This window comes from Pseudophryne corroboree, chromosome 1, assembly GCF_028390025.1.
Source record: "Pseudophryne corroboree isolate aPseCor3 chromosome 1, aPseCor3.hap2, whole genome shotgun sequence".
NCBI lineage: Eukaryota > Metazoa > Chordata > Amphibia > Anura > Myobatrachidae > Pseudophryne > Pseudophryne corroboree.
Window position 1 is genome coordinate 1,213,223,735 of NC_086444.1, and position 16,738 is coordinate 1,213,240,472.

At 39.8% G+C, this 16,738-nt stretch overlaps 1 protein-coding gene and 1 pseudogene across 1 annotated transcript in view; both read left to right on the forward strand.

Moving 5' to 3' along the window:
- LOC135051739 (vomeronasal type-2 receptor 26-like) overlaps nt 1-16,738 on the forward strand; it is a 120,309-nt gene that overhangs the window by 47,427 nt on the left and 56,144 nt on the right. Inside the window, exon 5 of the mRNA XM_063957405.1 lies at nt 8,298-9,131. Coding sequence (XP_063813475.1) covers nt 8,298-9,131 — 834 coding nt within the window. The remainder of the gene's footprint in view (nt 1-8,297; nt 9,132-16,738) is intronic.
- On the forward strand, nt 1,063-1,181 carry LOC134938704 (5S ribosomal RNA; annotated as a pseudogene).

The following is a 16,738-nucleotide window of genomic DNA, read 5'->3' on the forward strand; positions in this document are numbered from 1 at the left end:
ATGGCTGTCTGTGGACAGTGGTGTTGAACGGTGCACAGTTCAGCCCACTTACCTCCTGGTATCGTATATATGCCCATTAGGGCTGAAAAATTGTTTATAATTTTTCTTAATTTCTTATTGCTATGATTCTCCTATAAAGGCACAGTAGAATATAAATTTAGTAAATGGACGCAATGATTCATGAATCATTGCGCCCATTTACTAAATTTATATTCTACTGTGCCTTTTTTGGAATTTGATGAGGATTCTGTTATTTAGTAAACAGGCAGCATTGTTTAGGTAGCGCATTTGTTCAACACATTTGTTTTTATTTTTTAATGATTCTCCTATAAGTTCAGAGACTTATTTTCTTATCTGAAGCATATATATTTCTGCACATACTGCTATTTCTCGCATATTTAAAAAAACCTTCTCTGAAGCAACTATGCATTACTTATATATATATTAGTATAAATTCAATGTTCTCAGGAACTGTCATATATTTACATCAATAACAACACTACAAACTGTTTGAACTATTGACACATGTTGAATATTACTAGAATATATATCTTGCTTCAAAACTTTTTCGTGTATACTCACTCCTCTTAATATTTAAGCTATAATAATTATTCTAATAATTGGTTGATTAGATACATTTTTCATTATCAATCTTTGTGCTTCCACGTATAACTACTTCTCATAGTAGATACACTATATCTGAATTGTATAGACAGTACTGGTTACCAATTGGGTCACCAATACTCCTTACATTGTACCCATACCAGTCTCATCCATTTTCCTATCTTTAAGCTTATTTTCAATAGGCCAAGGCAACCCGCCTCTCTCATCCACTGTCCGCTATATTCCTATATGACAGTGGACAGCAGAAGACGGACCCTGAACCTATAACTGTCTTTTTATCAAATCCTATTCAGTACTATCTCATCCTAATGCCAGCTAATTATCTCTCTGCAATGCCAAGGTAACAGAGAACCTGTGCATAATTTTTGGACAGCAGAAGTACTACTTTTCTTGGTATGCGCCAATAACCATACACTCTCTCATTTACAAACCTGGAGCTATTACTGCCATATTTCACTGGCCACGCCCAATCTCACCTGATCTTGGAAGCAAAGCAGTGATAAGCCCTATTAGTACCTAGATGGGAGACCCCTAGGGAATATTGGGTGCAGTAAAAAACACTCCTTATCCTATGTGAAAAGCAGAAGTGTTGGAGCAACCTTTGACCTTACCCATTTCCTCTATCCATCTACTCTGACTTCAGACTCTCTGACCACAGAGAAATATACAGCAAAATAGCTTTAGATTATATAATTTTGATTACAGATCTACAAACAGCTATTAGTTCATACCAGGGGTGTTTATTACAGTTGGTATAAGAATATTGGACTATTCTTACAGTAGAAATTATTTTGATATATGCCACTGTTTCCTATATTTGAATTTTTTCTGTCATTTGTTTGAAATTATATTTCTGATATTTTCACCTCAGGTATTACTGACACCTAGAACACTTAGTTCTTGGAGAACATTTACCTCCAGTTTTTGATTAAGACTTTATGATATCAGATGTGGAAGGTAAAACCCTGCAACCTTCCTTAGTATGTCATTATGTGTGTTTGTCTATGTACAATACTTTATCATTAATTAATTAAAAGTTACATTTTATTACTAAGAGTGCCCCAACACAGAGTCTCTCTTTTCTCCTCTGACACATCAACACGTACCATTGACTCTGGGTGCACCACCAACAACACTAATTCCTTGGATACCTATCTAAGGCATCTCTTATGTATATGTACTGTTATTTTACAAGGGACATATCTTATAAGAGCCCGTTATAGAAATTATCAATAATAGTCCTGTGCGGCACCAAATTGAACTTCTTTGGTTTTGGCTTGTATTAAGATCTCAACTAGTTCAAGTTGATATTGCAAAGTATGATCACCTCCCAGTTTTTGATAATTAGTGGTGTCTGCCAGTTGACGGTCAATTTCAGCCTTATAGTCCATAAGATTCTGTTCCACAATAGCATCACCTTCATCTGCCGAGCGTATAACAATGTATGACATTGTTTACGAAAAGATCATTCTACGTGTATTCATAAGTTCTGCAGTTTTTGTTCTTCTGTTTGTGTGTGTGTGTGTGTGTATATATATATATATATATATATATATATTAAATTTTATATTGGGAAGCACTCACCAGACTTGCTTGTAGAAAGATACACTATTAAAAGTAACTCACTTAACCCAGTGTAGAGGTCGATGCTTTGGTCCTAGCATGGACCTTTTTCAAGGTCAAGTTATACTGCCTTTTGGATACACTTTGGAGTGCCGCAGTTTTTTTTCTTCTGTATTGTTATCCTCTACGGAACTCACCCTCACCTTTTAAAAGTACAGTGATGAGTGCATATTCATACACATGCACTATATATATATATATATATATATATATACAGACAAGGCAGTCGGCACTCACAAGGTTAAACGCCACAACCAGCCTCCGTGCCACGTTCAAAAAGTCAATGCACCACTCCAAATAAGAACGGCACTGGAGGCAATGAGTGCAGAAATAATGCTGTGTATTTAAAAGCGACAGCTATTTCAGGGCAATAGCCCTTTCCTCAAGCAGCAACAACACCAAATGCTGGACAAATCAAAAATACAACACTTACCCCACCTAAATACCCACTGAGGCGCTCACCGCCGTATCCTCTCCACGCGTCCCTGCTTCCAGAAATGAAGATGCCGGGTCACTTCCGGTGAACGCGTCACCCGTTGTCATGGGGACCTGCTACTTGCGGTTCACCACTTCACTGCTGCGTCTCACAGGGGGCTGGCCCTGCTTCCTCCTCAGCCCGGGCACCAACGATCAGAGAGGGAGGGAGATGACCTAGTGCACCTCCGCCTAAACAGAGACAATTAGCAATACACATAAATATCACATACAGTAGCAGAGAGAGTACAAACATATACAACATTATATACAGCAAGAGTGTGGTTACAAACTAAGAAAAAATCAGATCCCCAGACCCACAAACAGGGAGCCTATCTAGTCCCTGCTCTGTCACCCAGGCGGCCCCAAACTGTGAAAATAAGCTTACACAAGCAGAGTGGTAGATATAGCCAAAATAACAGCCCGCATATTGATAAAGATTATGTATGCTGAAATGGGCTCATAAACACTACATGGGTTCAGACACCAATACTACTATGTTAATGTGAAATGCTTAGCTATAGACAAGACTGCCTAGCCAAACACATTCCAATTAAGTTTATAGTTAAGGCCACGAGGCCAGAATGTATCCAACTTCAAGATCCAACGGGTTTCCTTTTCCAGTAGGACCCTGGCCCTATCCCCTCCCCTCATGGACAATGGTACATGTTCTATGCCAAAATATTTCAAAGAGCTCAAGGGGTGGCCCGCGGTCTTAAAGTGCCGGGCCACTGGCTGATCTACGGGTTTACCTTCCAGGGTCAACTTGATGGCAGAGCGGTGTGCTGCCATGCGTTCACTAAACTTGCGTGTAGTCTGCCCTATGTAGTACAAACCACATGGGCAAACTATAGCATACACAACAGTGGGTATTTAGGTGGGGTAAGTGTTATATGTTTGTTTTGTCCAGCATTTGGTGTTGTTGCTGCTTGAGGAAAGGGCCATTGCCCTGAAACAGCTGTCGCTTTTAAATACACAGCATTATTTGTGAACTCATTGCCTCCAGTGCCGTTCTTCTTTGGAGTGGTATATATATATATATATATATATATATGAAGCAGGTGAGACAGCACTCAGACAGAAGAAAATGAAAAAGAAAAATTGGTGGTGCAGGGTAAAAAATACTGTAATCACACTTACTTTTACCAGGCCATAGAAAAAGAAAAAATTCCAGCACTCGTGTTCTAGATGAAAGAAACAATGGGGTATATGCAATTCACGGCGAATCGCGGCAATTTTTCGCCGTTTTTTAATTCGACTTAATTCGACAGGTGAATTCCGGAAGGTGGCTGCCGGAATTCACCATATTCAATGAAAAACGGATTCGCCAGAACCGCGGGCGAAAATCGGCCGATTTGGCGGATTTTGCCGCGATTTTAAAAAACGGGAAAAAACGGGAAAAACCCGGAAAAAAAATGGCGTGGGGTCCCCCCTCCAAAGCATAACCAGCCTCGGGCTCTTCGAGCTGGTCCTGGTTCTAAAAATGCGGGGAAAAATTGGGCAGGGATCCCCCGTATTTTTAAAACCAGCACCGGGCTCTGCGCCTGGTGCTGGTGCCAAAAATACGGGAGACAAAAAGAGTAGGGGTCCCCCGTATTTTTAACACCAGCATAGGGCTCCACTAGCTGGACAGATAATGCCACAGCCGGGGGTCACTTTTATGCCGTGCCCTGCGGCCGTGGCATTAACTACCCAACTAGTCACCCCTGGCCGGGGTACCCTGGGGGAGTGGGGACCCCTTCAATCAAGGGGTCCCCCCCCCAACCACCCAAGGGCCAGGGGTGAAGCAGTGTGTAATAAAGTTTTACTATCAAGGTGTGTGTGTCCTGTTTTTATTTGGGTATTTTTTTCCCAGTAGTACTACAGGTACCAGCGGGCCCGTTTTCTCCCGCATGCTGGTACTTGTGGTTCTCCAAGTACCAGCTTGCGGGGGAGGCTTGCTGGGACTTGTAGTACTGCTGGAAAAAACAATATTCTTTTCATTATCACAAAAGGCTATCAGCCCCCCCATCCGCAGCCCATTGGATGGGGGGGACAGCCTCGGGCTTCACCCCTGGCCCTTGGGTGGCTGGGGGGGGGACCCCTTGATTGAAGGGGTCCCCACTCCCCCAGGGTACCCCGGCCAGGGGTGACTAGTTGGGTAGTTAATGCCACGGCCGCAGGGCACGGCATAAAAGTGACCCCCGGCTGTGGCATTATCTGTCCAGCTAGTGGAGCCCGATGCTGGTGTTAAAAATACGGGGGACCCCTACTCTTTTTGTCCCCCGTATTTTTGGCACCAGCACCAGGCGCAGAGCCCGGTGCTGGTTTTAAAAATACGGGGGATCCCCTGTCCATTTTTTCCCCGCATTTTTAGAACCAGGACCAGCTCGAAGAGCCCGAGGCTGGTTATGCTTTGGAGGGGGGACCCCACGCCATTTTTTTTTAGGATTTTACCGTTCCAGCAATAAAAAATAAAATAAAAAAAAATAATATTTAAAAAAATATATAAATAATATTTGTGCGTCCAAAAAAAAAAAAAAAGTACCTAATCCCTTCTAATATAAATAGATATGCTATTCCTAAAAAAAAAACACCAAAAAAAACATGTTTAAATTTTTTTTATTGTTTTCACCCTCCAAAGTGTGGCGGATTGAAAATGACGAATTTGCTGTCTAAAAGCACTGCTGTCGAATTTCCAAACTTGAATTGAATATGCTTTGGTCGAATTGCAGCACGTGTATCATTGCAGAAAAGTCGAATTTGCAAAAATTCGAATTTCAAAAAGTCGAATTTTGAAAGTCCGTTTTTTGGTCGGAAAGCACTGAATTGCATAGGCAAATTTTTTTTTTGGGCGAAAATGACCCGAAATTCGACAATTTCGGGAATTCGACCGCAATTGCATATACCCCAATGTGTTTATTCCTGAAAGGGATTTCATAATAGACAGACTTACAGCTGCTGCCTGACAGCTTTTTCAACCAAATGTGGTTTTCTTTAGGGGCTACCTGAGATGTGCACATTCAGATTTATCCGGGTTTACCCGGATCTCAAAACGGCATCTTATTGTTTCTCGGATGTCACGTGTTTTGGTTAGCTAATAATAAAAATCGGGAAAAATTCAAACGCATTAATTCTTGCATTGAAAACCAAATAAATCTGAACCTGCACATCTCTAATACATACATACACATATATATATATATATATATATATATATATCTCGCACAGAGACACTCCCTTTCACTTTGATTGGGGCATGTGTGCATCTACGAAGCACGCGTGCCCCTTTTTTCCCTACGGTGTGCCTCGCCAGGCTCACCTAGTCGCAGACAGAGCCACAATTAGCATGGCTCCATCTGTATAATGCAAGCAGAACATAACTAGGCAGATAAATGCAGTGTTTTCACAGGAAATAGCTACCTTACAGTGTGTCCAATAAAGAATTCCAGGTGTAGAATGTATGGGTCAAAAAGAGTAATGGTCAAAGAGCCCTGGCTTTAGCCTTGTTATGGCTTATATAGCTTTACCCAGAATGCACTGGTTCAGGTAATAGTGTCATTCACCCATTGCACACTGGTTTAAAACAACGGATTCCATCTCTTGTGCTGATGTGTCCATTCTGACTGCTTCCTGCCACATCATACTCGCTGTCCAAGTATTAAGATAGTAAATCTTTTGCAATGCTAATGAACTAATACAACTGGATTATGAGCAATCTGTGCATTATGACAAACACATATAAAAGAGGGAGATTTAGTCTGGATAGAATTTATGACAATGCAGTATCTTTCACAGCTGTACACCAGGAAGGGACCTGTAGTGGTAATTACATTAAGTCACTGTCGAAGTCGCAAAATATTGTAGTACACACATCACGTACAAACTACACACCAATGGTCTCCGTGCGTGTAATTGTTCTGCCGTGCGTGCGTATATTCACAATTTGCGTACGGTCGCTCACGCAGTCCTGCGCTTTAGCGCGTGGTATGAGTATTTACGGTAATGTTTGTAGTTGCATGGAAAATCCATAAAAACACATTACATATTTAATCCAAATAGTGCACAATGTACACATAGTCTCCCTGCATCACACCAGCAAGTTACAACAGTTTAAATGGTATCAGAACAAAGGGATTCACCTTTACAGGATAGGAGGGGACAGAATAAGGTTATAAGGTGGTGTTTGGTATCCAGCTGTAGGGTATATTAAGGGAAATATTCCGGTGTTGGTTTGCAGAAGATCGCACGCTCCTGCAAATAGTTATGTGCAGGAGCAGAATATAAATATTAACTGTTTACTGTACATTTGGTATGCAGCGGGAACCCAGAGGAGACCACCCACAAGTGCACCTGGAACAGACATCGCCCACCTATTCAAACCAACCTATGACCTCTCCTGTACTGTAAATGACCATCCCTGTGTCCAATGGACAAAGAGATTACAGTATCTATTGTGTTAGGATTTGGAATATTGTATAAAAGAGCCAGCTGCATGCCTGGTCACACACAGACTCTTAAGGTCATCTACCCTGATGACTGAGGACCAGACTGGGAAGCGCAGGCAAAACTAAACAAGTATGTACCATTGACTGTAGCCACTATTCTATTATTTTCTATTGTATTGTTTATATTGTTACCCCCTGCAAGTAAAGACCTGTTGGTGGGTTAGACCCCAACCTAGTTTTGAATTACAATTGGTGTCGTGTTCCATTTCCTTGCTATGGATTAAAGTGTATTTACAGCCACTTGGGCTGCGGCATTGTGCTAACAGCGTATAGGCCTGTGTACGCAAACTGTGTAGTCCCTACGCCCTTTCGGCGTACATACGCAGAGGGCGTACACTGTGCGACCTTGTGTACGTAAGAGTTGTGAATAATATAAAGGTGAAAGGTTAATTACTGCGGCCGCAGCGGCTCAATATTAAAGTGTATCAAGTGTTTTTAAGGTATATGCTTTTTAGTCCTATAAGTAAACCAGCGTTTACATCACAGATGTGTGACCAGCAAAACATTAAGACACAAGCATCTGTGTGGCCATCTCAGACTTAGCACCCGGTGTGGTCACATTATGAACCAGCACCAGTCTGATCAGTCCAGGGCTGTCATCTTATAGGAGTAGTTCAAAAACTCATCATTCCAGAACTGTCCTTGGGCTATATTTTTCGACAGCTTGGGCATCTTTCTGAATGCATAGAAACATAAAATTTGATGGCAAATAAGAACCACTTGGCCGTTTGAGTCTGCACCTTGTTTTATCCTTTTGGTAACCTTAACCCTATTTGATCCTTAGTTCTTTGTATGTATATTCATATTCCTATCCCAAGCATGTTTCATTTGCTATACCGTTGTAGCCTCTGCATTTATGCACTCTCCTGAAAATTTTATCTATCTTAATATATGCACAACCCAAATTACAAATATAATTTACTGCTTGTTAAAAATTTAGCTAATAATTATCGACCACAGCCTTACCAGCTGTTGTCTGACACAACTACACATTCATAGTACATATCTTATAATGCTGATTTTACTGTCCTACCATATTTGATGGCTTCAACAGTAATGGTGTTAACCTCTCCTCATTCTATCACTTAGATTAGTTATGGTGCAACAGATCCTATTCTAACCAACAAGAAAATCTATCCATCATTTTTCCAAACTCTTCCCAGTGACCAGACCCAGTACCTGGTTATTATTAAGTTACTCAGACAATTTGGCTGGACATGGATTGGTGTAGTGACCTCTGATGATGATGATGGGGAAATGCAGAGTCAGGAGCTACAGAAAGTCTCTTCTCTACATGGTGTCTGCATTGAGTACATTATTAAAGTAGCAGCTGAGTTTGAGCAAATAACACCGAGAAAGGCAGAGAAGAGCAGACAGGTATTTAACAAGTCAACCTCACATGTTGTTGTACTTTGTGGTACAGTTTCATTTTCCATAATATATTTTATTGAAAAGCAATGTACTGGTGGCCAGGAGAAGACCTTCATCTTACCAGCAAGTGTGAATGTTCATACAATTTTATCTGCAAAATGGAAAGCATTTTTGCATGGAGGTTTTGCATTTTCAACCCCCACTAAACAGATTCCGAAATTGAAGAGATTCTTAGAAGAGATTAGCCGTACCAATCGCCCAAATGACATTTTACTTGAGCATATTCTGGCATCTTACAAGGACTGCTTAACCTCAGAATCTTTACTGAACAGAATCATTACAAATGAGTATAAGATAAAACTTCACAAATGTAATAACAGTGTCCAATTACGTAACCTTGGCAACCTTATATACTATACTCAAAGCTTCGGAATAGCTTACCAAATTTATAAAGCTGTCTATGCTATCGCACATTCTCTGCATGAAATGCATTTGTATGCACCCAGTAATCACAAGGAGAGTTTCAGAAAAAATCTTAAATACATGCACAAGGTAATGTAATTATTATATAATGCCACTTTATTAAAATAATGTTAGATGGATTTAACTTAATATTACTTATTCTGCTAATGGCCTTAAGCATTCTACTTTTCGTTACTTTGTATGCACTCACCAACCAGATAGTGCTCAGTGCAAAATATACTGTACAAATAGAAAGAGGCTTATGTGTGCTTTCATTCAACTCAGATGTGTCCTCCTGCATTATGGCTGCATTCACACCAAACAGGCCGTCTTTTCTCACAACAGGTACAGTGCAAATCTGCTGGTGTCAGGAAGCTTTTATGTGTCTTTTTGCCTAAAAATGTGTGTTAGGGCCTGATAAAGAGAAGGAAGAAAATGCAAGGCTACTTGCAAGCAGCTTCACGTTTTTGTCTGATATAAGGATGGATATACAGGAGACATCTTGTAGAAAAGATGCCTCCTGCATGTAGCAGCAATGCCAGCACTGCTGCTGATGTTGCAAGCTGGGATCCAACATTGCAACTATTAGTTGTGATGTTCAAAGCAGAGAGCTAGCTAAGTAAGCTCCATCTTATTCAGATGGACAATGGTAGCTGGGGCTGCAAGGCCAAGAAGCCTGTGTGCTAACATGCGCATCATAGACTCTACTCTCTCAGAAAATGATGGTGACTTTTTACACAATGATTAGTGATTCATCAAGTTATCCTGCTCTTTAACTACTCCTGCTCACCTTTGTAACACTTTTAGCACTTAGCTGCTACTCCTTATTAATGTAAGACTTTTTAAAACTTAAACTGATACATTTGACTAGTGTGAAGACTTGGGGTGGTTGGATTGGGCTGTCCAGGGGGTCTCATGCTCTGTTAGGGTACCACCCAAAAAGGTCAGTTGGCTGTGGTAGATGGGCCCATATTTTTTGCCAAAAATTATGCTAACTAAGGATCTCAATTTTACTCTATGCTAAATTTGCAGAATTTATAATATTTATTTTTATTATCAGTGTTCTAAGGGTTCAGAATGTGCATCTGCATTGTCTCTATATTCTTTGTGGCACTACAAGTCTAAGCATGGTAGCAACACTATTGCTTACAATTAGTGTGTGCATTCCACCGCCCACCCCCCCAAATGTGTTTCAAAACCTGGGATTAAGCAGTATGGTTTAGAATAAAGACAGAAACCAATTTACACCATAAAAACAAATGTGTTAGGTTTACGGAAGGCTGACTTTGTAGAGATAGAACATTTGTAAGTAATTCTTTGGCAAAGTGGAGGAACATGAAAGGATGGTAGATGAAGTGGGAAAAATTTAAAAAAGTGCCAAACTAAAGGCAACATAACTTTATCAAAAGGGTCAGGAAAATCACAAGGAAAAGGAAGCCAGTGCAATTTACAAATAAATTAGTGAGTATTGTGAAAGCAAAAAGAATGTTCTTAAAGAAATAAGCAGAGCAATGAAGACAAAGAGGTGTATCTTCCAATCTGTCTGATTGGAATGAAAATCTGGCAATGTCTGTGAGCAAATGACAATCAACCATTTGCTCCCAAAATCCAGAAAATGGACAGAAATGGTTGTTAAGATCAATTGTTTTAACGAAATAAACTTAACCAATTTGATTGAAAGTCCATTTTTGTCTGTTGTCCAGTGTTTGAAAGCAAATAGTAATTTGTCATTTGCTCCCATACATTACCAGATTTTTGTTCCAACCAGAAAGATTGGACAGATAATCTTTAAGTGTGTAGGGCACTTAAGAAGGTAATCAAAAGTGCAAAAGCAAAAGCTGAGGAGACTGGGCCAGTCAGTAGGAAAAAGGAGGAGTTGGGCATAGTGGTGGGGAGGGTGCATATTAAAGTAATGAGGAGGCTTGATAAGAAGTACAGTAAACTCAGTCTCTTAAAGATAACACTCTAATAATTTGAAAAGCCATATTGTTTATTTGTGTAATAAACTAGCACCTACAATTTTTTTTCTAATTTTGATCTGTTTGTATGTATGAGTCTACATACAAAGTATGACATAACTTGTTTTGGGAAAATTAGAAAAAAACTGGTTGCTAATATTTACACAGATATACAAAAGTGGATTTTCAAATTCTAAGTGTTACTGTTTCTTCATGAGACTGAATTTACTGTACTTCATCTTGGGCCTCCCCATTGCTTTAATATGCTGCCTCTCCCGTCACTAATCCCTTTCAATGTGAGACTTATGATTTCAAGGACTAGGTGCACTTCTTAGTAAATGACAAACACCATACGGCCAGTACACTACTGTATGTAAATGAATGATTCCTGCTGGCTTTGCTTGGGAGAAGAGAACCCAGAAGCCACAGAAGGCACATTCATTTGTAAGGCATGTTAGCATTGTGCCTACACCTAGAGATTGAGAGAAGCCTGGCGCGAGTGAGCCGTCATTTGCCGGGCAGCTCTGCTAATGTTGGCCGTCTTTTCTTGTCATAAATGCACCTCACAAATGTGCACTCTGACATCCTTGCTGAAGTAATGCTAAACAGTCCTTCAAGTTGCGCCATGCTGTGGCAGAACTCGGTAGTGCAGAGCCTCTTTTTTTGAGTCTTTTGCCACGAAAATGCATCATAGACACAATGTAGTGAAATAGGATGCACACGCAGCTTCTGCTGATTAAAATGATAGGGAGCATGCTTATATTTTGTATGTGACTGTGACTGTATTTGCATACAAAATGCTCTGCTACATTGTTTTCCTGAAAAACACTGTAACATTTAATTTCGGATACAGATAGAGCCGCTATTACAAACAGAATAAAGGCATTACTGTGTATATAAGAAGCATTTTCATGGAAAAAGGTGATCGGCACTACCAAGTCCTGTTGTGGCTTGGTTTAACTTCAAAGTCTGTTCAGTGTGCAGCAAGGATGTAAGAGGAAACATCTGTAGATGTGTCACCAATGCACACAAAGAAAAGCACAGTTCAAAGTTCTACACAGCTCTATAAAAGAAAAAAAAACATTATATTCAATGATAGAGTTGGGACACACAACACTATAAAAAATTGCAATGAGCAACATCACTAGGTCACTGCAGGCGTCAGTCACCTGTCTCCATAGCTTTCTTGGCATAGTGGTATCATCGATGGTTACCATGCCCATGAGCTAGGATTTGATTCCCACAAAAGAGACACTTGGATTGTACTGTATATCTGTGTAATAATTAGCATCCACAGTTTCTTTCTCAATTTGCCAAAACAATTTCTGTCATACTTTGTATATAGTTTCAGACATGCACACAGATATACAGTCAAAATTAGAAAAAATCTGTAGGTTCTACTAATTACACAAATATACATGTGTGACTTTTCATATTACGAGAGTCTTAACTTTATGAGACTGAGTTTACTGTATTTGTTCCTGGACCTTCCCATTGCTTTAATAGGCAGCCCCTGAAGCCCAGCATTCATTAGTAAATTGTAGTTTCAATGCATGTGTGATGCCCGCACATCACTGTCGAAATGACAGTCCAGTAAAGTCCTGTGCATCTTATTGCAACTTCTCCATTCAATTCATACAGTAGGCAGCCTACCTCCTCTGCTATTAAACCACTGTGTATTCAGAATGCGAAGTGGTCGCAGGCAATGGGAGTAACATGCTCCCACTGATCTACATTAGAAGGTGGACTTGGCTGCAGTGTATGGGCACAGGTAGAGAGCAAGTGTGCTCCTGCTGCCCATAGTTATCTATGGTTTACATGGTTACATTTGCGGATGCATACATATTATAGCACAACAAAGGTGTGGCATTGCCGTGGTCATGCCATACAGCAATTTTCAGCATAGATGTGTGAGGGCACATCTGTAATTTGCAAGCATAGTCATAAAAATAAGACAGATGCAAGTACAATACATTTATAGGGTAAAATGTCCTAAAATAAATCTCAAAACTGAAAGTGGATAAACAAATGGGACTGGATATAATACATCCAGGGATACTAAAAGAGCTTTAAGGGGTTCTGTTAACACCATTAACAAAATTATTCAAACAGTCACTAGGAGTGATTACAAAGGTCTGGAAAAGATGGAAAAGAGTGAATGTACAGTAGTCCCAATGCACAAAAGTGGTAGCAAGGAAGAGACAAGTAATTACCGATCAGTGAGCCTTACATCAGTATTAGGGACATTTATGGAAACTCTCTTAAAAGAAATAGTGTTAGAATATCTGAAATCCAGTATTTTACAGGATCCCAAGCAGAATGAATTTACTGGAGGGAGGGGGGGGGGGACATGACAAAGAAATCTTATTGAGTTTGTGACTGGGGCAATAAAGTAATACAAGAGGGGGAGAAGATGTAATAATAATAATAATAATAATAATAATAATATTAATAATAATAATATTATTAATAATAATTATAATTATTATTATTATATTTAAAGCAAATAGCACTCTTTCTTCAACAGTACTCAATGCATTTTACATTAATCAGTAACAATGCACATAATACAGAAGATTTAAGTAAAATAGAGCAATAGACAAGCCACACAGAAATATAAAAAAAATAAAACTTATAGCACAAATTAGGCATAATGCAGGGTTGGTGTAGGCATTATAGGAAATAACTTACACTGGTTACATATTCCCCTATCACAGGACAAGGTGAGGCAGCCATCATGGGCACAATAGTATAATTTCCCAGGGATACATAGGTTACCTTAGAAGAGATCTCACAAATTGAGATGCTTGCAGCAACTTCAGAATAGCAACATCAGAATTGCAACCTTACAAATGCAGCAGCTCAGAATAGGGTCCCAAAAAAAAACGTGTTGCTTATTTAGACTTTAATAAAGCTTTTTACAGTGTTCCACATCACAGACTATTGAATAAAACATAAATATTGGGACAGAATTTAAAATATGGCTAAATGGATAAAATCTTAGTTGCAGTATAGAAAACTGAGAGTTGTAGTAAATGGAGAGCAGTCACAGGACGGACATTTTACCAGTGGAGTATTCCTAGGATCTGTACTTGGACCAGTGCTTTGCAAATGGTACTATATTAAAGGGAGACTATACCTTTTGGTAAAAAACACAAAGGAAAAGATGGAGCCATGCTAATCATGGCTCCATCTGTGACTGGGCGCACTCACCCAGGCATGCCTACTGCTGAATCTTGGTTGCAAGTGCATCCATGATGCGCACACACCATGTTCTCTTGAATGGGAGTGTCTCTGTGCGCTCTCAGCGTGACTAGGAGGACAGATCCCCTAGTCACGCCGTGAACGCTGCTATACGATGGAGATGCATCAAATAAGCATTGCTCCATTTGTATGCAACAGGGGAGAAACACCAGGAGTGATAAAAAAATAATCTTCGTAGATTACAGCAAGCATTTCCAACCTTAGTCCTCAAGGCACACTAATGGTCCATATTTTCGTCATATCCATACTTCAGCACAGATGATTTAATTAGTAACTCAGTTATTTTGATTTCAGCATCTGTGATTAAGCTTGGATATCGCTAAATCCTGCACTGTTTGTGTGCCCTTAAGACTGAGGTTGAGAAAGCCCAGAGTAATATAATTGTCAAGAGCGTGGCAACTACAGTTTAAAGCTATAGTTCAAAAGCTAAATATAATCTGTACTATAATTAAAACTTTGCTCGACCCAGGATATTTCAACCTGTCCCTTTCACATCTCACCTCCCTCTAGGTTAATATGCTGGGCTATTTTGGTGATGTGAAAAGGGTATCAGTCTGCTAGGTTCCCACAGAACCACCTTCTGGAAGATTTCCAGACTCCCATGTGACTGTGCACTTGCTTGGCTGTGGTTGGGCTCCACCAACTCTGACATAATTGCAACAATCTAACACTGCTGCTTATTACAAACACTGACTCAAACACAGAAATACATACAAGCTGTCATCCGCCATGCCCACTGGTCGGTGAGCTGTAGAGGATTCCTTCCTGGAAAGTAGGAAGAGCCTGCAATCTGGCTAAGTTACTCCCCCCTGATAACACCTGACACCAGCAGCCCACTCTCAACCACCATATACCTGCAGCCTGTAGCTGCTGGATCAATCGATACCTGATGACCTGCCTGGCTCTGGCAAGCAGCTGCAGTTAGTAAGTCTAGCACTGGTGGTGAACTGATAACGTGCTAGGTGCCTACCCTTGAATAAGGGTGTAAGGCTATAAATCAGCAGGGCTCACTAGTGAATCCTCCTGGACCCTGGCAGGCCAGTCTGACCCAGTAGCTGATCTCAAGCAGGATGTTAAAAGTCTTTATAAATAAATCATCCAAAATTAAAATGAAGTTGATGATCTAGAAAACCAGTCTTGATGAAATAACACCAGACTTGTGAGGCTACCTAAAATCGTTAAGGACCTAGCATTTCTGCACAACACTGTACCTTCCTTGCTCTGTATTGAAGATGAATGCCATGACCTGGTAATTGAGAGTGTTCATTAGGTAATCCCTTACCTATATTCTCTTCCACCCAACCCAGGTTGACCCTCTCAAATGCCTCAAATACTTACATAAAACTGACTTCTGTTCAGCTTCTCCTAAATCTTGTGATCTCACCTGGAAAGGATGCAAACTGTTCATACCTGTATTCCAGGACTACTCAATTGAGCTCACCAGGGCATGCCAAGCTTTTTTTTAACCTATGCACCCAACTAGTTAATGAAAAGCACACATTCTCTCTTTTATACCCATGAAAAATTTGCATTTATGAAGAGTCCTCCCATAAGTACTATGACTCTCTTGCTGATGCAGCTGCTTTTCTGAGGGAAGAAAGTCTGGCTGTGTCTGTATATATAGTATCTCTTATCTACACCCTGCTCCCTCTCCTAGCAGATTTTATTATATCCGTTTCACCTATACAACTCAGGGTTTTATGTTCCTGTGCCCTCATTCTAGAAATTTGTTGATGGATTTTATATGTGCATAAAATCTGCTAATATATCTTATTTTATTTTTATTTTACTTTTTTTTACTGTTCACTGTTTGCCTGATAATTATTCTAAATGTATGGTGTCTTTTACAACAAGCTGACTTTTATTTTATATGTAATTTCAGTCATGTATAAACCTGCTTTCCTCTATGTATTGAAGATTCACAAGTTTAGTACTGTATATAATATTTCATTAATTTTTTAATGTACTTAGGTATGCCATGTGTCTTTAACTGCTCTAGTTGTTCACCTAGAGTTTTTTGCTGAGACACGCCCATAGCTAAGTCGTATTATGAGCCTTTTTTGTACTGTGTGATGTTTATCTCCTGTTGGTTTACTAGAATTCCTAGACAACCACTGTTTGTTTTTTTTGTTCTTTTTTATGTATTTATTTTTCTCTTTATTATTTTGGTTCTTTACTCTGTTTTGGGTCACATTTCAATATGATATTAATGTATGGCAAATTATCTGAGTCTTGCTGTGTTGTGTCTTTTAACTCATGTGGTTTCCTCCCCAGAAGGGTTTTCTACTGACATTGCTCAAACATTGGATAATGCTATGACATGACAGAACTAAGACATGGGGGTATATTTACTAAGGTCCCGATTTTGACCGAAATGCCATTTTTTCTTCAAAGTGTCATCTCAGGAATTTACTAAACTCAAATTACGGCAATGATGAGGGCATTCGTATTTTTTTGGAAGTTCAAGTTTAAAAT